Here is a 26,072-nt window from a genome sequence, read left to right as displayed (position 1 = left end):
TTTTTATTTTATCGGCTAAATATCAGTCATCTTCCACCCTACTTTCCAAGATATCGGCAGTAAAAAATATATATATATCGTTCAACTGCTAGTTTTATTATTGTGTACCCTTTTTGACATGTATAAACTACTTTTCATGATCCAGTTGCTGATGGAAATGATCCAAGTAAACTTATGTTTTGTTTCTTGTTGAATATTCTGCTTCTCTTCATATTATGTAATGATCATGTTATGATTATGCTTATCGTTCTGGACTATTATAGCTATCTCATGTTGACTTTAAATGTATCAGCATTATATGTATATGTATGTATGTATGATTTTTCTGTTCTATGAATTAAAATAATCCAAATATAAATCTTTATATATCTTTGAACTGTAAACAGTTGCACTAAAAATCAAATATGTTGTCTTTTGCTTATTATTATTAACAATAATAATCAATAATAATATAAAGCATATTTTATTTTATAGTACAGAACTATTACATTAATTATATGTAGCTTTTAAATTTGAACTTAATCATTATAATCATTGTAATGTCATTTATTGAAATGTAACATTTTATTTAATTTAGCTTTGATTTAATCTTGACACTTGCACCATTTCAACCATTAAAACAGCAAACACGCAATATGTGATCTTGAATGCATTGTAGTTGCACCTCTGGATGAGTGATGAGGATTGTTCTGTGTGTTACAGCATCTAAAGGTCTTGTAGACGCAGCCCATTTCTGTTACCTGATGGCTCAGGTGGGTTTCGGTGTTTATACCAAGAAAAGCACCAAGATGGTCCTCATCAGCGCCAATCACAGGTATACACACAACTAATACATGCAATGCATTATCAAGAAAAATCATAGAAACTATGAATTCTGTATTTGCACTACTATACTTTCTCTCACTCTCTCTCTCTCTCTCTCTCGTTCCCAGCTTACCTTTTTTGAAGTTCTGTTCATCAGAGGCAATTCAGCGGACAGAATCATACGAATACGCTCAGTCTCTTGGGTCTCAGCCTCTTTCACTGCCCAACTTCCAGGTCAGTTCAATGCATCCTTTCCTACTAAAAAGCCAGTTAATTACTTTTCTAATAGATACGCCAGCTTATTAGATTTATAGACAGCTTTATAACTAGACTAGTTAGTTTTTATTAGGTCTGCTTGGAATATCGAAGTTACAATAAAAAAAAATAGCCTAATTAAAAACGCTGTTTTGGGAAAAAATGTGAGTTATGAAAACATAAAAGATACATATTATTTAGTGTTGTTCAAAAATTAATTGCATGCAAAATTTGTTTGTTTTGACAATTTATGTTTGTACTGTGTATATTTATTATGTATATATAAATACAAACATGCATGCATATATTTAAAAATATTTATTTATATTTAAATATATAATGTGTATATGAAATAAATGTAATTATCTGTGTAACAAAATAGTTTTTGTATTTTATCACATATACATAAAAAAATATATATACATACATACATACATACATACATACATACATACATACATACATACATACATACATACATACATACATACATACATACATACATACATACATACATACATACATACATACATATATATATATATATATATATATATATATATATATATATATATATATATATATATATAGTCAAAACAAATATTGAAATTTTGAATGATGCGACTAATTTGTTTTATTTTCCTTTAAAATAATACTTATAAAAATTGCATCTGACAAAATTGCTACTGTCATTCTACTTTTAATAATAATAATTTGTATCATTTGTAGTTTAAATAATGTTTTATTTCAAAAAACACAAATCTGTTAGAAATGTCCGTGCCGGTATTCAGTAATGTAGTATACTGCAGTAATGAACATGCACAATATTGTTATCATGAACACTTCAAAATAGATTTTTATATTTTACTAAAATATTGGAATGCTGCCTCGAGACTGTTTTAAATAACTTCTTAAGACTCACCTTTTTAGCATTGCTTTTAACTGAGAATGATCTTTTTTTTTTTTTTTTTTACTTTATATTCTATCTTATGGTTTAAATTGTTATTGTTTTATTGCATCTTTTTGTTGTTGTGCTGTTCTCCTTGAATTGTATTGTTAGTGTTTTGCCTTGTAGCGCTTCAGGTAGCGAGTTTAAGAAAAGCGCATTACAAATAAAATGTATTATTATTATTTATTGTTGTCATTTTAAAGAATTAGCAATTATTGTGGCATTAAAAACACCATATGCCAATTGCAAGGTTCATAGTATCATAGAAGCTCCAGTATCATAGAAGCTCTAAATCTGTTCAGCTTTTGTAGTCTACACAAATGCAGTAAGGTCGTGACTCATGGCCTTTACCTTTTGACCTGTACAGGTGTTCAAGTTCATCTACGCATGTCGTCTGGCGGAGTCTGGTCTCTGCGCTCAAGCTTTTCATTACTGTGAGGTCATTTCCCGCACACTGTTGAGTCTGCCGGAGTATTACTCTCCTGTGTTCATCAGTCAGCTCATACAGGTGCAGTCAACAACATTCTGTCTGTGTGTCTGCTGCCTTTTTCCCTCAAGTCTAATGTTTCTTGTGTTGGATTACAGATGTCTCTGAGGTTGAGGTTTTTTGACCCTCAGCTGAAGGAACGGCCGGAGCAGGAGTTGTTTATAGAGCCTGATTGGTTACTTCATCTCAGACAACTCGATGGACAGATCAAGGTGTGTGCTTGTTTTCATGTTACGTAAATACTTTACTCTGGTTTTTGAAAACTACAAGTTACCTCTTAGTTTACTTCTTTGGTTTATGGTACTATAGGAAAAAAAATAGGTGTGATTTAATTCTCATTTAAAGGTGCTGTAAGTTTTTGACTCTTCTAAAGGATACAAATACCATAACACAGTGGTTCTCAAATTTTTTTCATCAAGTACCACCTCAGAAAAAAATTGTCTCTCCAAGTACCACCAAAATGAGCAGTATTGAAATACAGTAGTGTAGTAGGCCCAGTAAAGCAGCTACAACTCTGCACAGTTAAAAAAAAACATGGCAAATTACCTCAGAAATATAGGCTATATGTCATATATGGCATACTATATACATCATTTTTGATAAATTTTGAAATGTATGTAGCATGTACATGCCATATTTCATTCCTCCGCATACCACTAGAGAGAAGCCCGCGTACCACTAGTGGTACACGTACCACAGTTTGAAAACCACTGCCATAACATGTTTGCAGAATCATGCTAAGTAAAGATACTTGTTTATCTAAAAAATAATGCTGAAGTCAGATATTCTGCTTTGAAAATGTGCGTTACAAGTCGGAACAGCTGTCTTTGTTTTGGTTCTTTTAACCCACACACTGCCACTTTAACCAAGTAATGTTTCAGAAACTAATTTCGAGAGGAGCATGTGATATGATTGAGCATGACTGACTTCTCATCTGTGATCAGTAATAATCCAATTAGACTGAACCAAGCTTACTATAAATGAATCGTTTTCTCCCTACTGCTTTATCTTCGTTTTAGAAGATTCCCCCCTTCCACCCCATTTCCTCCTTTTCCTCCCTTTTCTAAAGGGGGGGGGCTCAAGTATCACCAAGCTCAGGGTTGGGCTCAAGTATCACCAAGCTCAGGGTTCTCTCCCGGAACAGCATACCAAACCTGCTATTAACGCTAAGCATATCTAGGTGGGAACATTTGAATTATATTTCAACACCCGGGGTTACCTTGTTGGATAACTGCTTATTTCATTCATACAGTCAGGAAGGCTCTCAAAGCATGCGTCCGAGACCGAAATGCAACCTCCGGTGGACAGTAGCAGTCTTCGAAATGAGACACAGATTCAGAGTTCCACATGAGGTTATTAATTAGAAACTAATATAAATATTATCAGTGTGAACATTAGGTTAGCAGGTTACATTGTAACCCCGTGTCCTAACAGCACGCTACGTGACGAGATTTGCAGTGATGAGCAGTTTGGCTGTTTGCACCAGAAGAAACATGACATAAATTTAAATACAGCCATTCAGAAGCACAGAATGTGCACTCTCTCACAAAATAATAAGGTTTATAATATAGGTTTAAAATGTTTCAGCCCCCTTAAGAATGTTGTAAAAAAAAAGATTATGGTCTGCAAATTATTCTAAATCTCTAATGCTGCGTTCACACCAGACGCGTAACGCGCGTCAAGGTTTTATCAAGGGTCGAGTTTATGAGCTCACAGAGCTGGATGCACCTCTGAATTTAACTAGTGGACTCAGACACGGCCCTAAACGTGTCGATGCTGTTTTTCAGCCTTTATAAAGCACATAAACTGTTATTTTCTTAATAAAATCCATGTTAGCCATTTAGCAATGAAGCTAGAGTCACTGGGCAGAAAGAAGCCCTGCCCATCACGCAAATCCGGGTCGGTTCTGAAGTGAATTTGAAGCGCGAATGAAGTGGATATGACGCACGACTGAAGCGGGGTTTGATGCCTAAATTGAGTAAACTCAAATGTTCACGCGCAAATAGCACGATTTATCTGCGCGTTCCGCGTCTGGTGTGAACGCAGCATTAGTCAAACTTTCTTAAAAAATGACAAAGTCTGAGATCTCCGAAGTCTTTAGGCAAAGCAGTTTATTGTTACAGCATCAGTAACAACAGAGACAGGTCATTCGAGTGTCTGCCGAACATAGGCTTGCTCACAGTTTAAGTACATTTCTGTGTCTTAATACTCCAACCAAATTTACACATTACACAGCTCCATCAGCTTCTCCGCTAATGGGATCTTAAATCTCCCAGGTGCCCGCCACCAATAAAGTCTCAGGGTCTTTCAGGGGTCTTACCCATGTCCGTTTAAGGTCTTTCCTTCCTGTTTCAAAAGTGATGACTCAAAAACAATGCTCAACAATATATCTTGTTCACTGTCCACTGAGCTGTCAACTGTAAGTTCAGCTGAAGTTCACGGGTACTAATATTTTTTTAGAAGTCATTACAAATGAGTGTGTGCATGTGCAGGTGTGCCTTATCATGAGTTACAGAACAGAACGCAGGTGTCCTTATGGCCTTGCTTCCATATATCTACCCTCCTTGTGACATTAATGCTGCTCTTCTAATTTATCTTCTCGTCTCTGACTGCATTTACACAGAATTACTTTTTTATATACCAAAGCACACATCTGAAAATAATGCCACATTTATGGGTAAAAATACAATAGATAATAGATAATAATAATAATAATACTGAAATCACCTAAATCAGCATATAAATGAGAGCAATACATTCATCAGAAATTTATCAAGACACAATGAATTCCCCAACAAGAGCTCCTCTCTCCGTTATGCCTCATTCACACTAGCAGCGACTTTGTAGCTGCATGTCGCTCATAGTGTGAATGAAGCTTTAAACAGCAGTTGGGAAATCTTTGAAATCCCAAACATTTTTGTTGTTGTATCATTTCATAATTATATTGCTAATAATTTTACCCTCGAAAGTATGTTGGCCAATTTCCCCAGATTTGTAATGGAAAGCATTGTAGTAAAAAAAAATAAAATAGATTTAAGTTTTCAGAAAAATGTAGTCTTTGATATATTGTTTGAAAGTTAAGAAATTATAGGGGTTGTTAATTTAATGAATATTTATTTTTACTTTAACCTGTTGTTTTCCAATCCTTTAAGCCAGGGGTTTTCAAAGTGTGAGGCGCGCCTCCCCTGGGGGGCGCCAGTGCATGTCAGGGGAGGCGCGGGAAAAAATATAATATAATAAAAATATAATTATTAAGTTTAATTATTATATGTATTTTTTATTATATTTAAACGTTTTAATTAAACAAAGCAAAAAAAAAATAATACATCAAATATAAGAAAACCTTTTTTACCCAGAAGGCCATAGCTGTGAATTCGCTTCTGTTTGGCAAGCCCGCCAATACAGGTATATGCCTGCTAATTCAATGGGTCGGTTTCTGAGACCCCCGATTCAAAGCTGTAATGAAGTTCACGGCCCTTTGGCCGCCGGGAAGAAGGAGGCGAAGAACCAACGCAGTTTAAAATGATTTATTAATAACCAAAACAAACGGACGGCAGCTCCTCACGGAGACTGTCGTCAAACTGAAAGCAAAAGTAAAATATGTCCAGGCCCGGTGCTCTCTCGGCTTCCTCTGCCTTCGTTTCTCCTTTTATGATCCAGAGCTCCTTCCGTAAGATCCGAGGCAGGTGCGCACCGCAGGTGTATCCACTTACGCGGTGGCCTCACTCCGTTCCCACGGCTCTCGGCCACGCCCCCTCGCCACAAAAGCCTTCAAGTTCAGGGCTTAAACCCAAAAGACGACGATATGATGATCAGTATTTGAGTTTAGGATTTACGTGGACAGGACCAGCTGATGAACCACGACCTTTATGTGTGGTTTGTCAAAATATTTTGGCTAATGACAGCATAAGACCCACTAAACTTCGACTGTTTTGACTGGGATGAACAGATCTTGGATCTGTTCTATTCATATTGAACCATCATCCTAGTTTTAAAAACGTTATATTAAAATACTTATTACTCTGTAAATAATTGCACTTTCATGCAAATGATGATAAAAGTGAGTTAACAGTCTGACATCTGTCTGTGTCTTTATATGTACTGTGTATATATATATATATATATGTGCGTGCGTGCGTGTGCGTGCGTGCGTGCGTGCGTGTTTGGGAGGAGGGGGGCGCCAATGGATAAGTTGTGTTAAAAGGGAGGCCCACTGTCTTGGACTTTGAAAAACCCTGCTTTAAGCTTTCTTTTTGCCTTAATTACTACTATTTTTTATTTGTATCACATTATTATACAGTAAAAAGAGTCTGACATCCTAGCATTTTTGCCGAATCATATAGTCATATAAAATCTAATTAAAAAAGAAAATAAATTATTATTATTCTCCACCCAAATGGTGCATCTCTTATGCCAGAATTTAAAGGGTATAAAACAAATTTGTGCGCATTCACATTATTCTGTATGCCGATCATCTGCATCTTATTGTCCCATTCAGGAGGGTGTGATCTCTTTGCGTACGGACCGCAGCACCCCACAGCTTTACCCCTGCAGTACACCCAGTTCAGAAGACCAGTGCAGCCCGCCTGAACCCCCAGCTCTGACCCCAGACCCCCACAACCCTCTCATGACCTCTCTTGTGCCCCCAGCTGCTGTACAACTCATGCCTCCAGGTATGACAGGAGTATAATGTGAACTCAGGAAAAAAATGTAATTTCATCCTATCATCTAATTTAAAAAAAAGCAATCCAATATAGAATTTTCATGGCATTATATATTCAGCGGGAAAAATAAGTATTGAACATGTCTGGGAATATTATTTCTTAAGGAGCTGGTGACATGAAGTCAACAGCACCTTTAGAAAAAGATTTCTGAGAAAAATGGTGATGTGTTGAATACTGAAGCACTTCTTTTTATCCCTATTTGTACATTGCATTAGATAAAAAGCTAAATGACTTAATGTAAATGATTCACCATCCACTTTTATGACTGTCCCTGTAGCCCCTCCCACTATTCTTCAGGATGGGGCGGTTTCACTTCAGCAAGTTCCGCCTCCAAGTGAAAGTGTTCCGTTCTACCCAGTGGGTCCAGGGCCACCGCAGCCAAACTTTGTGGCTCCGTACCAACCTGAAATGCAAGAGCAGTACATGCCAATGCCACCCCAAATACCCCAACATATGCCCCCGCAAATGCCGACATACAACCCTGCAGAAATGCCTCCACAGATGCCACCTCAGATGCCACAAGGAATGCCTGTTCAGATGCCTCCACCGATGCACGGAGCCGAACGGGGCTCTGCTCCTTCCTCCCCTCAGCAGTTTCCCCAGCCGTCTCCAACGTTCGCTAACCCTCCTCCACCGGGGAAGGACTTCTATGATGAAATGGCACGTTTGGTGAGTTGGAAATGTTTAGAAAACTTGAATTCCTTTTGTTTTTTTACTCCATAATTTGCAACAACTAACTGTGTTTTCATTTTTTACTTGTCGGTGTCCCAATTTATATTAACCCTTGTGTGCTTTTGGGGATGTTTTTATCCAGTCTGGCCTGATTTTTAGTCTTAATTTGGCCACACCTTTCTCTGTGTTTCAGCAAATTGAATGATTTTTGGTGACTAATCTTATTTTGACACATATTTTGGCGAAAATGCTTTGGAATAAAAAAAAAAAAATTCAACAATACACTCTGGGATAATTGACTACCCTTTCGTTATGTTAGTGTCAGTTTTTGCCCCCTTGACTTCCATTATAATCACATTTTTGTATTGTAAAGCCATGACACCATATAATCATGCTTCGTTAATTGTTGGTGGTTTTCCCTGTTTGGATGAGGTAAAAATGTTTAATTTTTACTGTTGATACATTACTGTTGTTTGTGTGTGTGTTTTTAAAGGGCCCAGGCAGAAGATCAAGAACAACTTCACAGTCATCAATGCACATGGTACTTTAACTGATTCTAATTCTTTGATTTAACACGGGTGCTTTAAATGTTTCAAAAGTGCCTGTAAATACATATATTATGTTACAAAATACTTGAAACTTTAATTTCATCCTAGAAACCTCTGAAAATTATCATGGTTTTTAATTTTAAAATTGTAATAATAAGTATTATCAATAATACATTCATTAATTTTCTTTCAGCTTAGTCCCTTATTTATCAGGGGGCACCACGGTAGAAAAAAACGCCAAATATTCCAGCATATGTTTAACGCACCAAATGCCCTTTCAACCGCAACCCAGTGCTGAGAAACACCCATACACACACGGCCAGTTTATTCAATTCATCCATAGCGCATGTCTTTGGAGGGAAACTGCAGCGCCCAGAAGAAACCCACACCAACACGGGGAGAACATGCAAACTAGCGACCTTCTTGCTGCGAGGCCACAGTGCTAACCACTGAGCCACCGTGCCGTCTATTATCAATAATAATAACAGTTTCAGTAATGTGGTCTTTTTTTAAGCAGTACATCAATATATTAGAAAGATTGCTGAAACATCATGTGACACTAAAAACTAAAGCGATGATGCTGAAAATCCAGCTTTACACTACAGGAACAAAATACATTTTAAATGTACGCAATGATTTTTAAGTAACAATATTTCATGGTATAGAGTGGAGGAACTATGACGTCAATTTGTATGCAAAAACCCGGAAGCGAGTTAGCATTTTAGCACTTCCGGTTCCCTCGTCCCAAAGTCAATGGGTTTTTTGAATGGGGTTTCAGTAAAATCGCTTAAATAAGGTCCGTGGCAAACACAAATTCAAGATATTTTCACGTTTTGTTCTACGACATAAAACACATCAGTTACAGCACACTTTTGAATTTTTAATTCGGCCATGCTTCTTTAAAAAGACGGTTGCTATCAAGTTGCTAAATGGGACTACAGGCGGTGTCGGAGACATTATACGTCATCGAGCTGATCTGGTCTTGTGTTGGGCATTTGGATTTGTCTGTTATTTAGGTATTTTCATGAATAGTATTTTTTAGTTTTTTGTGTTTTTCTTATTAAGAATTCAGATTGTGTATAGATAATGCCTTCACATGTAAAGGCTGTCGAGACATTCATTTGTTGATCATTTATTTTAATTAAACTATATTATGAAGATACTGCTCACCAGTGCAGCCTGTCTCTCTCCTGCTCTCAGTAATGCAAACGTGTAAATAAATGTGTAAAAATACAGACATGTTAACTGTCATTTTAACGTGATCAAGTGATTTTTCGTCTTTTTTTATTCATCTGAACACATTTTACTCAGTCATAACTGCAATATTAACACTCCTCCATAAAACGTACAGCAGATGTGACTGTATGGGCTGCTTTTCGCTGTACGTCGTGACATAAAAGGAATATTGAATGTTGCTCTGTGTCCATCATGATGCAGGCATTTGATAGACTTGTTCCTCCTCACGCTTCATTTCTGTCATCTGTTAAGGTAAGCGGGCTGTGTGCGCGAGCGATACACTTATTTAAATATGTCTGATAAAAATACTATATAGGCAGATTTATACACGCAGTTTTAAAACTTTTAGAACAACCGCAAAACAAAACAGATGTATTTCCCACGTAAAAACTATCCAAAAGGCACATAGGTTTTTTTTTTTTTGCGTATTTATTTGTTTATAATATATAGCGAGGATTATAATATAATATACAGAGAGATTAACTCTTTGTAATAAACATTTTTTCTAAAAATAAGCTTGATAAGTTGCCTGTAGCAGGGTGGTGCTGACGTCACAGACGAGCGCCCCGAGGGCACTATAGTCCGTTTATAGCCTAATGTTAGCTTTTTAACTCTTGCGTTTGCATTTAAGATCCAAAAGTGCTCCAAGTTGTGTTTTCGTGTGAGGATTATCCGGCTGGACAAAACGTGTAAATGTAATGAACTGTGTTTGAACACAGAGCTTATTATTTGCAATCTTCGAAAAGCCTATGGGAAAATCCTATGGGGATTTTCACGAGGGAACCAGTTTTATGCTAGCAGCCGATTAGCCTACAAAGTGACGTCATAGTTCCTCCACTCTATTACCATTTTTACTTTTTTGTTAGATGAATAAATGCAGCTTTGTAAACAGTAGAGACTTCATTTAGCAACATGGAATGTTAAAAAATAACATTTGAAAAACTTCATGTCCTGATTTATAGGCACCGGGTCGTCGATCTCGGACAACATCTGAATCGTCCAATCATTCTGGGCGGGAACGCAGCAGCTCATTTGCCAATCAGGGATCTCCACCCCCTCCACCAATCCCAGAGGCTCCACCGCAGGACGTACCAGAGAGAACCAAGAAAGACTCTCCTAAAAAAGTATGTACCTGCCTATAAACCTATATTCACCCTTTGAACATGCATGTAGGAAATCTTCTTGATTGTAATGGGTGCTTCATAAAGCAGGGATCTGGCGGCGGCTTGCTGACCTGGCTGTTTCCAAAGCGGAAGAATGAAGCACATCTTCCAGACGACAAAAACAAATCTGTAGGCACTTTCTGTTTGATATGTTTAAGCATAGTTTGTCTGAATATGAATTTTTATTAATTTTCAGATATTATGTTTTCATATTGTGTATTGAAGAGTACAAATGCAAAAGAACATGATTTATGAAAATGACTAAAACTGAATTTTGTTTTAGTAATTTTATAGGTCTTGTTTATGCATTGATTATTAAAGAAAACAATTAAAATAAATACAGTGCTCAACATATTCAAGTACAGCCCATTTTGAAAATCAATGTTTTGATCCATTTCTCAGTGGTGCATTTTGGTGCATTTGAACAAAACAGATTTATTAAACAGATATATTTATTAAAATAATATTTAAGTCGCCGAACATCTTTAGAAATAAAAAGAAAATACATTTAAATTGATGTAAAATATCTGAAAAAATTTATAAACTACAAAATGACCTAATCAGGGATCAAAGAGGAAACACAAATTTCTCCATGACAGTAACAGAACAACACAACCCTTTGCCTTATCTTACAACATCCATATCAAACTATATATAGAAGAGGGGGGTGGGGGTGTTGAGGCAATATTTAAAGTAAAAATAAATCTTCAAGTTTTATAGCAAAAAGAAATTAGGTTGAGTGGAAGTAATGTGCTCAATCCATTTGAACCAAAAGTCAACAAATGTATTATTATGGTTATGCACACAGTATGTAATTTTCTCCATTTTGAATATATTTTTCCAAAACATCAATCAAATCTTGCATTTGTGGCGGATTAGGTTTATACCAGAATCTAGTAATGGCTTTTTCACTTGAAGCAAGGATGACTCCTATACATAATATATTTGTTTTTTTTCCCCCAAGGAATCCATTGACAGCATACCCAAATAGAATACCTCAAAAGTGAAGTATTTATCTTTTGGTATTGCCCAAAACTGCAGCAATTTTGGAATGATATCTATAAGGTACTTAGAGACATATTTTCTATTGATATTCCCTTTGATCCAACTGTGGCAGTCCTAGGTATGGTGCCAAAGAGCAATGGGGAAAGAAGAAGTCTTTATTTATTTCAAATACTGCTCTCTGCAGCACTAAAGTGTATTACGTATAACTGGCTCATATCAGACCCATCTATGTATGAACAATGGATACATTTTTTTTTAGAAATTTTTTAAATGGAAAGAAAAACGTATTGCCTGAGACTCCATATGAATATATATGAAGCAAGATGGAACCCAATTCTAACAATTATACATCACTAAACATACAACTTAGATTTAATAAAAAGCTACATTACATAGAACCATCCCCCATTGTTTTTACTTAATTTGTTCATTTTAATGTATTTTTATATATAACTTCAACACAATATATATTGGTTTAAAAAAACTGTGCAGATGTCCTTTTTTCTCCTTTCTCCCTAATCTTTTAAGTATCCATCTGTATCCTTACTGACTATTTCTGATGTATCTCTGATTTTGTGTTGTGTTCTAATAATAAAAAACTGTTAAAAAAAGTATTTAAGATATTTTCTAAATTGCTATGTTTACCTTTCCAAAAACTTATTAGGACATCCTCAAAATATGTGAAAATGGTTAGCTTCCTGAGATCCGCAATGCCTCCAACAATTTGAGTTCCCATGAAATGACATGCTCTCTCCAATACGGAGAACAGGAAGTTGCCCATTTTAATCTACTTCTATTTACCCAATCCTCAGTTGAGAAGATAATACTACTTTCCTTCTCCCATCTTTCTACAAACTACAAAATTTCAACAATTTTATTAAATTTTTGCTTCTCGTGAATTTTCTTGCTCTTTTAATTTTTTATTTAAGATTTTTCCCCAGCATATGCATTTGGGTGCACTAATTTTAGAGCATTATCTTGAGTTATTTTGGTAGATAAGCTCTAGATTTGGCTTCAGTGCTGACTAATCTAATTTACATGCACAAATATAATACTGTATATAGAATTTCCTATAGAAAGTATTCATCTAAATGAGAGATTTGTAAAGGGGTGAACTCGTATATGTTGAGCACTGTATAGGTTTATGGAAATTTGCAAAAAGTTTGTTAATACTTCATATTGCAAATAGCCACAATATTTTGTTGAAAATATGAAGTATTAACAAACTTTTATTTTTGAATAATGGGGTGAAAAAACCTTTGGCTATATAAAAAAATAAAGCAAAGATGAATTATGAATCTTATTTCTTTGATAGAAATGAATGCAAATTATGTCAATAATTTGCATACATTAAAATAATGCATAATACAAACAAATCTTAGTCATTTTTAATGTATTCAATCAACTGGGAAAGTGTGGTGTGAACTATTAGCTATTTTTTAACGCTGTTTATTTTTTTCAGATTGTGTGGGATGAAAAGAAGCAGAAATGGGTGAATCTGGATGAGCCAGAGGAAGAGGTAAAGTATGCAAATTTAAATAGTTCAGTCATTCATTTTCCTTCGGTTTAGTCCCTTTATTCATCTGGGGTTTCCACAGCGGAATCAATCGTCAACTTATCCAGCACATGTTTTAAACAGCAGAAGCCCTTCCAGCTGCAACCCAGTACTGGAAAACATCCATGCACACTCATTCACACACATACACTATGGCCAATTTAGTTTATTCAATTCACCTATAGCGCATGTGTTTGGACTGTGGGGGAAACCGGAGCACCCGGAGGAAACCCACACCAACACGGAGAGAACATGCAAACTCCACACAGAAATGCCAACTGACCCAGCCGGGAGTCAAACCAATGATCTTCTTGCTGTGAGGCGGCAGTCCTAATCACTGAATGAACTGTTGAATGTGTAATGGTGTTTGTGTGTGTGTTTCAGAGTAAACCTCCTCCTCCCCCACCCACCGGCTTCCCCAAAGCTCCAATGAGCGCTCCAGCTATGGGACCTCCAGGAGTGGCCGGCCCACCATCAGGGCCTCCTGTGAACATGTTCTCCAGAAGAGCAGGTGCCGTTACCAGGAATTATACCTCTTTTACCCTTCTAACCACTTATGGAAATCATATATATTTGATTATGATTACAAAAGAGAACCACTGGAATTCATTTAGTTCATCAGTAGTTTACACTCCACAGAAATATATGCATGTTTAGAGCAAGAATAATGTGGTGACGCATTATAAGACACTTCCGTGCTACTTATTAATATTAATCTATTAACTTTGTCACAATCCTAGGATTTGCACATTTGTCCATTCATTCACTAATTTTCCTTTGAGTTAGTCCCTTATTTATCAGCGGAATGAACCGCCAACTATTCCAGCATATGTTTTACACAGCTGATGCCCTTCCAGCAGCAACCCAGCAGCAACCCAGTACTCACATTCACACACAGTCATACACTACTGCCAATTTAGTTTATTTAAGTCACCTATTGTGCATTTGTTTGGACCTGGAGCACCCGGAGGAAATCCACGCCAACATGGGGACAACATGCAAACTCCACGCAACAAAATGCTGACCCTCCCAGCCGGGACTTGAACCAGTGACCTTCTTGCTGTGAGGCGACAGTGCTAACCACTAAGCCATCGCGCTGCCTGCATTTAATATTACTTGCCTTTATTTATTACTAATTTAACTAGTCTGATGTGAGCTTGGGTTTGGCTCATAAAAAATGAAAGGAAATATGTGTAAAATAATAATCTGTGTGTGTTTCAGGCACGAGGAGTCGTTATGTGGATGTGCTGAATCCTGGTCGTGGAGGAGCTAAAGCAGTGGCTTCAGTGCCTCCTCCTGCTGATCTGTTCGCTCCTCTCGCACCCATGGCCATGCCAGCCAACCTCTTCACACCAGCTGCAGGTGTGTGTGTGTGTGTTTGTGTCTGTGAGTCTGGCACTGTGAGTATGTCCCACTGTGCATGTCGCTGTCTGTATGCACTTGGCTGTGTATGTGTGTCAATGTGTGTGTATGCGCATCACTGTGTTTGTGTGTATGTATGTATGTGAGTACATCAGTGTATGTGTGTGAGAAGTGTAACACTGTTCTTTCAGCCCCAGATGAGCAGCAGCCGATGGAGGGAAGTGTTCCAGACACCAGTGGAGAAAACACACTGCAGACAAGTGCCACAGTGCCACAGGTACACACACACACACACACACACCTGCCCTATAACCAGGGTGGGAATTACTAATTAACGATTGATCCCCTCCTGAAGGACGTCAAAACAAGATGTATGGTGGGAGTCAGTCCTTTAATACTGAGAAATGTTTCACTCTAATCTGTGTTTTAAATAATAATGTTATTAATTAAAATAATTAATAAATATCCATTTGACCACCCCTAAAACCATTGGGAAACATAATCACACCAATCAGTCTATTCTAGGAAAAACTCTGAAATTGGATGATCTAGAGCAGGGGTCACCAATCTCGGTCCTGGAGGTCCGGTGTCCTGCAGATTTTAGCTCCAACCCTAATCAAACACACCTGAAGAAGCTAATCAAGGTCTTACTAGGTATACTTGAAACACCCTAGCAGGTTTGTTGAGGCAAGTTGGAGCTAAACCCTGCAGGGACACCGGCCCTCCAGGACCAAGATTGGTGACCCCTGATCTAGAGCACAGATAGACATCGTGTTCTCAAGACTTTGATTTCTCTTAAAATAGTTGTTGGTATCTACATTTAGCCTGAAAGTAAAGTCAAATTAGATGCATAATAACGTTTGTAGTTTGACCTACAGTAACATCTGCAATTGCTAATCAGAATACTGTAGCTCAGAATACACTAGGCCAGGGGTGGCCAACCCTGATCCTGGAGAGCCACCTTCCTGCAGATTTTAGTTGCAACCCATATCAAACACACCTGCCTGTAATTATCACATGGTGTTCAGGTCCTAATTAATTGGTTCAGGTGTGTTTGATATGGGTAGCAACGGAAATCTGCAGGAAGGTGGCTCTCCAGGATCAGGGTTGGCCACCCCTGCACTAGGCCTAAAAATTAGAGCTGAAGATATTTGCCAGAACCCGACGGGACACTGGTTTAATTTCTAAAATTTTAGATGGGGTCGGACCGGGCTTGGCTTGCGCGGTAAATGAATAGTCATGTGATGCATTTCGATTAGCGCGAGAAAGTAATCAAATCATGTGTTACAACATTAAAATCCATCCCTGCAAAGGTAAAATAAATAATGACGGATTAGTTAAAAAGAGCTAATTTTGACTGCGGTCAGGCCAGCTGCCAGTCCAAAAAGAACGGTCATTCTAGCCGCCAAGGTATTTCGGTGGTCACTCATACACTGCATGTTACAGTAGAGCGCTAAACACCTGACAGGGAAGATGACGAGGTGACTCGCTACATTGAAACTGCTGTCATGGAAAATTAAATGCATGTTCTTGACTGTTAGAGGATGAGCAAACAATCCTACCCAAAACTTGCAAAATTAGCCAGATCAGTACTATGCATCTCGGCCTGTAGCAGCAGCAGTGAAAGGGTTTTTGGTGCTGCTGGACGCACCATCCTGAGCGCAGGACTGCGCTAAAGCCATTTACAGTGGATTCAATAATGTTCCTTCACAAAAACACATAGCCTTACCTTGATGAGTAAAGGGTTTTTAAATTATAAATAAACATTAATGAAACCATAAATGCATAATGTAGACAGAGTATACAGGCATTAGGCTTTTCTTTTAATATTCAGCTTCACCGTCGCCTTAAGGTCAGATTGTGAAGAGAAGTGGCAAAACAAATCCTGCAGAGCCTTTATCTTAATTTCGTTATTACCAAATACCCATCAGAATTTAGAATTTATTTTAATTTAGTTTGTTAAGAAAGTCTTCATTTGATTGTGTGTTGGCCAATGTAAAGGCTAAATGTATGTACCTAGGCCCATTTAGAGTGATGAGATGTTACGATGTTATAGAGGACTTATTTTATTTCTTTGTTCCAACTTCTAAGTGGCCTATAGCCTATGTTTGTTACGAATAAATTATGTTAAAACCTATAAACGACTCATTCATGAAGAAAGGCAAATGAGCTGTGTGACTGTGCACATTTGAATAATGTCGGGCTATAAACGGGTTCGGGCTTTATAAAGCTGTCAATCAAAATGTACCTGTCGGGCTCGGGCCGAATTCTGTCGGGCTCGATTCATTTTTACGACCCGATTACAGCTCTACTAAAATTCCCTCAAAACGCTGGAAACTTAAATATGTTTTATTAATAAACTAGACGTCATTAAAAATAAATGCATAAATGACTGAAGCGTGTTCGTCTGTGTATAATTTGCACACTGCCTATAACCTAGTTTTACCTTATATTTCCTCGCACATATGTGGCATGCAGAAATTTGCGTCTACTGCCTTGTTTATCATGCACTTTTTGATACTTTTAGTTAAATGTCTGAAGGGTAAAACTTTGCTTATATATATATATATATATATATATATATATATATATATATATATATATATATATATATATATATATATATATATATATATATATATATATATATGAAGAGTTCAGACGCAAAACCCTCTAAATCCATCAGACCTCTTTTCATGTAAATGAGCATTTTCTAACAGGCTCCTATAATTAGGTTCAGAAGTTTTATTTAATAGATAATGAAAAGGTTATTAGCTATTTTGGCTGTGTGGATCCAGATACAGAAACGGCAGACAATAAATACCTCATGCGTGCTCTCATGGCTGCCAGCAAAAAAGCAATCTCACGTAAATGGCTACAGCAACAGGTAGACGCAACTATTGAGATCTATACAATGGAAAAAATCACCTTTGTTGTCAATTTAAAGAAAGATATATTCCTGAGAAAATAGGTTGAATATATTTTTGTAGAAGACCTGACTTTGTTGCTATAAATGAATAGAAGATGATGTTCTGACAGATAAATATATGCTAATGTATGTACATGTATATGGTTACACTTATTCATATTATAATGTGCCCCCATGTGTATAATGACGATGGCCATTTGAGATTACTCTTGAAGGAATTATATTATGACATGTGTTCTAACACTATTTACATCTGTTGGATGTAAATAGTGTTTTAATTTTCATTTATTTTTGATTATTATATTTTATTTGATCTTTTTCTTATTATTTTTTTATTTTTCTTCTCTCTTTATGCTGTTTTTCATTTTATAATTTACAAAATTTGAGTACTACTGTGTAGTAAATACACCTGACAATAATGTACGTAACTTTTATACCACCTAAGTTCACATACTGAGATACCAATATACCTTGAAATGCTGTATGACTGTACTCAATTGAATGTTCAAAATAAACATAAAATAAAAAAATAAAAAAGAAAAGGTTATTAGCTGGTAAATAAAAAAAAATATTTTTTTAAATGTCACTTTAGACTATTTTTTGGACAATTATTGGCATTTGATTATTTTATTTTAAAAGCATTTTGGCTTGTGAATATTCATTGCTTTATTCATGCCTCTATAAAGAGTATGTATTTTTCCATATAGATGTTTAATCCGAATGCTGCTTTGCCTCCCGGCCCGGAGGGAACCCAGTCTGGAGAGGTCAGATTATCCTTTAATACTCCATTACTTCTTCCCTAAAGCCACTTCATCCTACCATGCCCTGCTCTTTCACCCATGAATGCAGATTAACACACTTATAACAGCACATATGCTCGTATTTAATACATCAGAAACACACACACACACAATTGATCCTGCAAATTTAACTATATTCCTGATTAATTATTCATTATGATGAGTGTGAGTGTGCGCATGAGTGTGTCTTGAGAGCAAGAGCGCATGTTGAAGAAATACTTACTACTGAGGTGTTACAATGGAGACTTTTGAGTGTGATGAAATCATGATGATGTGTGATTTAACATGGCGCTGCATGGGATTAATTCGGGATTGTGGTGTTTTTTTGTTTGTTTGTTTCGTTTATTCCTGCTGCTCTAGCTGTCACGTTCTAGCTCAATGAGTTCTCTATCGCGAGAAGTGAGTCAGCATTTAAATCAGGTACTTTCAGCTGGTTTTTATCTGAAACACACACACATTTTCCAGACACTGCTTTATAGTGCTGCGTAGTAAAACACGTGCACGCTTCTGATGTCACACACTTGTGGCCACACCTCCAGCACTGCCTGACTGACTACTTGGCCAGTAGGAAAGGCTCTTGGGTGTGCTGAAGTTTGAGGCCACACCCTCTTTTGGTGCATGCACATATTAACCAATCACATGCTGCATGCTAATCACGAATGTCAGTCTGTATGTTTGGGTAGAGATGTCATTCTCCTGTTCCAATGGTAACCGCTAATGTGTCCTCATAGGCTCCTGCTCAACAACCAGTGCAAGGAGCTCCGCCTGCAGGGGGTGTGACCTTTTATAACCCCTCCCAGTTTGCACAGGTATGAAAACAAGGAGCATTTATGAAGAACAGAGAGCCATCACAGCTCAAAACGTTTGATGTATAAATGACAACACTGTAAAAATATACACAAAAACAGCTGAACTATTGGCTGAACATGTCATAGACAATCATATTTTTGTCATTTGAGATGCTGTTTTCAAATGTTAGCTAGATTTATCAGGCCCCTAATCATAATTAGTGAAATGAAAGGTAAAAACTCTTTAACAGTTTTATAGATGAAAACAGTGTGGTTTAATTAAATCAAAGAACCATTCATAAACACAGTCACTTGCTTCTTAATGGCGGTGGGTGAGGAGATTCACCCCAATGTGTAAAGCACTTTGAGTGTCCTGAAAAGCGCTATATAAATGTAAGGAATTATTTTTATTATTATTATTTTTACTAATGAATCAGTAGATTTAAACAAATCCTTTGAGTAAATAAATGATTCAGTGATACATTCATTAACACAGGGACTTGCTGCCCCCTACTGGTAACGACAGGCCTTAACAAGTATAAGAAGACTCAACAAAATATGAATTTCTTGAAATATCTCCCAGAATTTTAAGATGTATTTTTTTTAAATACAGCGTTTCCTCGCTACAACACAGTTAACTTTTCGCAGCCTCACAGTTTCACAGATTTTTTTTTCGTGCAATTTGACATGCTTTTTTTCTACAGTGCATTGTATTCTGCATCATGAGTGGCTGTAGATGGGTGCGGGGAAGAAAACAAAAATAACGGCCATTAAATTATAGAAATTTACTGTAAAATAATGGACGTTAAATTATAGAAATTTACTGTAAAATAATGGACGTTAAATTATAGAAATTTACTTAAATTTTAATTTCTGGTAAATTTCTGTAATTCAACCTCTGTTATTTTACAGTAAATATCTGTAATTTAAAGGGCCATGAAACCCCCCTGTTTCAGCAGGGTTTTTTCACACCTCTACTTTGGAAAAAGTCAGGAAAGTGGGCATGTCCAGGTTTGTTTAGGGGGGAGTGTCGGAGGAGCTAAAGAGGGAGGGCCTGTAAAAATTGCATAAAAATGGGAGTGTCGGTTTGGGCACACGCTGATTTTCTCAGAGGCAACACACACATACACAGGGGAGAAAGTAAGTGACTGTGTTTACTTGGACATCAGTAATCAAATTATTTGACAAGTTATTAAATGGTGGACTTTAACTGCAGTTTGGCTCTTTTATTAAGGAATTTCATGCATACCCCTCGTGACAAATGAGATATTTAGCCGTGTATGTTATTCCTGTCACAAAATGCGGTGAAAATCCTACACGACGGCAAGTTTGATTGTGGTGCTAACATGTTTACACTCGGTGTAATAGTTAGTTCGATACAAACTAACTTTGCCATCTGAAAAAACAAACAAAGAGCACTGGTCACTTACTTACCAAATCTGTAGAGACAGGACAATCACCACCAGCTAGAGCCTCATCTTTATTATAAGGAGACGAGCAGCAAATACGGATCTCACCATTTCCAGATGAGAAAAGCTCTCGGCTTAAAAAATGTTCTTAAAGCGTATCGTTATTGAGCATCGCGTGCACTTTAATCCACACGTGAGTCCAGCTGCGCTCTCATAGAGAGAAAATGAAAACAAAACCTTCACTGCAGCAAATTATAAAAGCAACACTGCACGCTTGTTTTGGCAACACAACAAGGCGTCTCTCTGCCATCTGAACACTGCAACCGGTAAAAACAATCTTGCAAGGTATCATGCATATTAATGAAGTTGCTTCAACTTAGAGCGCACTGATTGGTTTGAACCAAGTCATGAATGAATGCAGCACACTCAGAGACGTAATAAGGTACTGACGTCCAGTCTTCACACTAGAATACATGCTAAGATCTTATGGCCGTGACGCAGCATCAAAAATTAGTTTCAAACCGGAAGAACGAATTTGCCCGATATAACGCAAAAACAACCAATTTTCACTTTTTAGTGAAATATATGTGTCCTAATAGTGTTTTTAGCAGCGTGGGACACAAATACGACTGTCAACAGCTCAAAAAATGTGTTTTGGTGTTTCGTGACCCTTTAACGGTTTATTTCTGGCACCCTTGCTGTAAAATGATGGATTTTTTTTTTACAGTGTCCATCAAAAAGTGTGACCATGCAACAAGCTAATCCATCAAAAAAATCTCCCTAAAATGAAGGATTCAAACCTCATAATTAAATAGAAAATGAGCCGAATAACTGCAAAAAGATCCACTTTTTAAGAAAAAAATAATAATAATCACCCGTTTCACCAGGGGTCCGTTCTTCGTACGTGGATTACTCAGTTAGCTGGATTTGGATGTTGACGATTTGACACGATCCAGGATCGTTTCGTTCTTCAAAGCTGATCCGAGAGTTGTTGTCATGGCAACAGTTCTGCTAGGTCAAACCTGATCGGGAGCAGGTTCAATTCATATAAACAGGATTAGATCGGCTCAGTTCAAGCAAAGATAATACAGAAAGTATGTTCCGAATTCTGATATTTTCTTACAGTTGTAGTTATATACACTTGGGAAAATGGTACATATTTTTTAACTATATATATATAAAGTTATAGTCATTAATAAAATAAATAAAGTTATACATATTAATAAAACTTATGCAATCTGCACCCTCGAAATGAAAGTACAAAGACTGCCATCTGGTGCAAAGAGAAAACTTATTGATATGAACTTTTTAGATCGCTTTAGTACAAATTGTGTATAATAGAAATGCACAATATGTGACTTTTTTTAAAGCAATAATACATTAATGCAGTCATAAACATGTTTTGATAGTTAATATGCCAGTGATTTGATGCTTCACAAAAGTTGCAGACACCTTTACCAATATGAAAACGCTTTTGTAAACAACCAGTTATTCTTTACACCGATTAAAAAACGGCTACTATAATAAAGAAAATCTTTTCTAAATGTAGAACTAAATACATTGATTTGCATTGAAATACATGATGAATACTCTTGTCTTGACAAATGAAAGTGTAAAGCCTGCAGCTCACAACAAATGTGTAAAGTTATTGCGCGTCATATTTAACAAACCGTCGACTGCTAATTTGATGTCATTTTGCTCACATGGATAATTGAATATTAATCAGATGATGTCATTACGCTGCTGTGCCGTCAGCCAATCGTTGCATTGCTGATCATGATTTCGAGGATCGATAGATCTGTCCTTCATAACACACGCAGCGATCTCAGATCAGTTCATCCAGACATTCTAATCTGATTCGCGAACTCGTTTGAAGAACCAAATTAGCGAGAGATCAGTTATCAAGATTAAAAGATCCAGGATCTGCCAAATAATCTTAGATCATTTAAGCGAGGTACGAAGAACGGACCCCAGGCTGGCTACAGGTTTTGCATGAGAACCTCATTAAGTAAACGTGCATATATTATCACAGGATGAAATTAACATATATAAATGTGTTTCTCTCTCTAATCTCCAGTCTGTTCCCACAAACCGTACTCGCCCTGGGCGCCTGGGACAGAGAGGATACCCAACACCGAAGTAACAGTACCGCTGTAGTTCTAGATCAGACTGTGGTTCTAGATCATGAAGTTCGGACTCCTGGAAGCGCTGGCATGTGGCCATCCAAACCCCTCAAATAACACTGTCATAATCGATGTTTGCAATTGGACGAGACTCTGTTTCTCCATACGGCCTGTGTGTTGTGTGTACGGACCGGGCGGCGCTTCCTCAACATGAGCAGTGTGAATTAAAAGTGCAATATTGCGATTTTTAGCCCTGTGTAGATTGATTTCGCTAGTGTAGTCTGCTCATTTCAGCAGGATGTCTGCAAGTGTGTATGAGCGCATGTGCGTTTGGAGGAAACGTGGCCGTGTCCTGCTGACGGAAAGCATGAGTTTGAGGGCGGACAGGCCTGTTATCATGGGAACAGTGCAGCGTACCAGAATGTTTTAGATATTTATTAAGCTTCCTGTCAGAATGAAGCGGCCCGTCATGAGTACGAGTTTAGTGTCTTTTTACCATCTCCTGGTCAAATCCTGTAATTTCGCCAGTAGCTACAGAATCATACGTTTCTATGATTTACCAAAATCCTGTGATCATTTGTGTGTATTGCTCATAAAATATCATTATTATTTTCCCTGGCTTCTCATCGCGCACTCTGATTGGTCGTCGTGTCTCTTAATCACACGCCGTTATTTCCTTTGCTTTTTGCCATGCTGGACAGCGGAGGTTTTTTGTAATTCCAAAGGTCAGCTCTGTTTGAAGGAAGCTTGGACTTTTCCAATGTGTTTAGAAATTGACTGTACAATTCTTGATAAAAGTGATAATAAAGATATTTTTGAGCTCTTTAAGGCTTTGGAAAGTGTTTATTTTTTTATTTATTTTTCCACTTTTTTTAATCCTCACCCCTCTTCAATATTCTGTTTTAGTTGGAAATGTATGGGATCAAATCACCAGCTGAAGCATTGCGGTCACAGATTGAAAAGGAATGAGCGCAAATCAGAAAATTGACAAATCGATTGTGAAATTAAAACATCCAAAAATACAAACTGAATTTTCTATAGACCATTTCAATGCGGTGGTGTTATTGGCCTGTGAACATTTCCTGCTTATCATAACTGTAACAAAAGACGCTTCAATCATAATGTAACAATAAAACAGCTGTCATAACATTATTTATCAATAGGGGATTTTCGGAAACTACATTAGGAACAGTGTTATTGCTTACATCCCTTAACATGCTCTATTTACCTTGCCCAACTCTACACTTAACCCTAGCGATTACAGGAAACTCTGTGCAGTTTTACTTTCTAAACAAAGCTCATTCTTTATGATTTATATGTCTTTTGAAAAAATGGAGAAGTACGTGTCCTCATAATTCACTACATTTTTTGTAATACTTGTGTCACCCATGCCTTTATACACATTTGAGTCCTAATATGTCACAATCACACACACAAACACACACACAAACAAACAATAATATGCTAAAAACCTGTCAGGGTATAATAGAATAATGCAGTCTGACTGTAAGTCTAAAACTCTCTGAAATGCTCATTTGCTGTTTTGGTAAACTCACAGAAGGCGATGTGTAAAAATGGGTGCAGAGAAATCCTTTTTAATTATTATCTAAATACTAATTGTGAATAAAGAAACAACACAGTCGCGTACTAAAAGAATTTAAAAGTATAAACGCTTTTAGACAAAATAAGACAAAATTACCGCTCATATTTGAATGTTTTGTGTTGAAGGATTCAGATTTCTACCTTCCAAAACGTTTCCGCTTGGATCAACGTTTAATCCTTTTCTCATCCTGTTTCTCATTATTTTTATTAAAGATGATTATTGGATAATGAATAAAGTCAACACATTGCTTAATTTAAGACTGTTCAGTGCATTTGCCTCTTTGTAACTCTTTTCAGGAGTCACCAAACTAGGTCAGAGGTAACGTAGACATCAAGTGGAACTGAAGGGCTGAAGACTGTTTCCATTGTTATTTCTATGAGTTATTCGTTCAGTCATTAATTTTTTTTGCCGCTTTTCCGGGACGGGGTCACGGGGGCAGCAGTCTTAGGGCCTACTCACACTATGCCATCTGTACCGTGCCCAGGCCCGTTTCCTGGATCGTTTGAGAAGTGTGAGTGCGCTGAATTGGGCTCAAGCACGGTTCACTTGGCCGGTCCTGGCCCGGTTGGAAGAGGTGTGCCTGAGTGCGGTTCACTTGGGCTTTGGCGCGGTACGCTTGTAGTGTGAGTGCAAAACGCGCCAAAGCCCGAAACTGAAAGCGTGACGTGACTTTTAAGGGACTGTTTCATATGATTTATTAATAATTCTTACTGTTCAGTGAACGAAAACTGCCGTAGTTTATTAAAGACGAGAACTCCTCACTGCACGACAGCTGCGCACCTTCAGCAGACCTCCTCATTCCTGGAGCACGAGAGCTTAATGATTGTTTATGAGCGCCAAAAGTGGTGGATCTGTTCCGCGAAATATCTGACTGCGTGTCACCGCATCCCTAAGGACTGTTTGGCGAAATATTTGACTGCATGTCACTGCATATCAAACGACTAAAACTATATAACTAGAGAAATCTCCACTGTGCTGCTGAGTGAGAGAGCGCTTCTCACTGAACAGCGCAGCAGCGATGACGTAAGCGTGCCGAGGCCCGATTGTGGTGTGAGTGTGGGCCGTCGGGGGAGACGGGAGGGGGGACAAGCGTGCTTTGGCCCGGTTCGAGGCATTTGTAGTGTGAGTACGGCCTTAGAAGAAAACCCCAGACTTCCCTCTCCCCAGACACTTCCTCCAGCTCGTCCGGGGGGATCCCGAGGTGTTACCAGGCCAGCCGAGAGACATAATCCCTCCAGCATGTCCTGGGTCTACCCCCAGACCTCCTTCCGGTGGGAGATGCCTGGAACACCTCCCTAGGTAAGCGTCCAGGAGGCATCCGAAACAGATGCCAGAGCCACCTCAGCTGACTTCTCTCAACGTGGAGGAGCAGCGGCTAGACTCGGAGCTCCTCCTGAGTGTCAGAACTCCTCACCCTATCCATAAGGGTGCGCCCTGCCACCCTGCGAAGGAAACTCATTTCGGCCGATTGTATCCGAGATCTTGTCCTTTCAGTCATGACCTAAAGCTCATGACCATAGGTGAGAGTAGGAACGTAGATTGACCGGTAAATCACAGTTTGTCCATAACGAACACCATGTTTAAGCATAAGGGTGTCCATTAGCGCACATGGCACCAGGACACCCTAGGGCGGAGGTCAATGAACGACTTTGTGGTTGTA

General features: G+C 37.7%; 1 protein-coding gene across 6 annotated transcripts in view; it reads left to right on the top strand.

Annotated features, from left to right (window-relative positions):
* Nucleotides 1-23,637, top strand: part of sec16a (SEC16 homolog A, endoplasmic reticulum export factor) — a 44,575-nt gene extending 20,938 nt beyond the window's left edge. Inside the window, exons 15-31 of one of the 6 annotated variants that reach the window (XM_087300578.1) lie at nt 703-814; nt 933-1,038; nt 2,376-2,516; nt 2,594-2,707; nt 6,994-7,168; nt 7,497-7,888; nt 8,385-8,432; nt 10,638-10,799; nt 10,887-10,967; nt 13,306-13,362; nt 13,783-13,909; nt 14,620-14,760; nt 14,952-15,037; nt 18,397-18,453; nt 18,850-18,888; nt 19,221-19,298; nt 22,764-23,637. In XM_087300578.1, the coding sequence (XP_087156704.1) occupies nt 703-814; nt 933-1,038; nt 2,376-2,516; nt 2,594-2,707; nt 6,994-7,168; nt 7,497-7,888; nt 8,385-8,432; nt 10,638-10,799; nt 10,887-10,967; nt 13,306-13,362; nt 13,783-13,909; nt 14,620-14,760; nt 14,952-15,037; nt 18,397-18,453; nt 18,850-18,888; nt 19,221-19,298; nt 22,764-22,829 (1,982 nt within the window). In that variant the 3' untranslated portion in view covers nt 22,830-23,637. Of the gene's footprint in view, nt 1-702; nt 815-932; nt 1,039-2,375; nt 2,517-2,593; nt 2,708-6,993; nt 7,169-7,496; nt 7,889-8,384; nt 8,433-10,637; nt 10,800-10,883; nt 10,968-13,305; nt 13,363-13,782; nt 13,910-14,619; nt 14,761-14,951; nt 15,038-18,396; nt 18,454-18,849; nt 18,910-19,220; nt 19,299-22,763 lie in introns of all 6 variants that reach the window. The other 5 variants (XM_087300576.1, XM_087300577.1, XM_087300575.1 and 2 more) reach the window with 5 other exon arrangements.
* The last annotated feature ends 2,435 nt before the right edge of the window (nt 23,638-26,072 follow it).

Source organism: Danio rerio, chromosome 21, assembly GCF_052040795.2.
Source record: "Danio rerio strain M-AB ecotype USA chromosome 21, GRCz13ab, whole genome shotgun sequence".
Taxonomy (NCBI): Eukaryota; Metazoa; Chordata; class Actinopteri; order Cypriniformes; family Danionidae; genus Danio; species Danio rerio.
The sequence above is the reverse complement of the archived record's forward strand: the minus strand, read 5'-3'. Positions and strand labels throughout refer to the sequence as shown.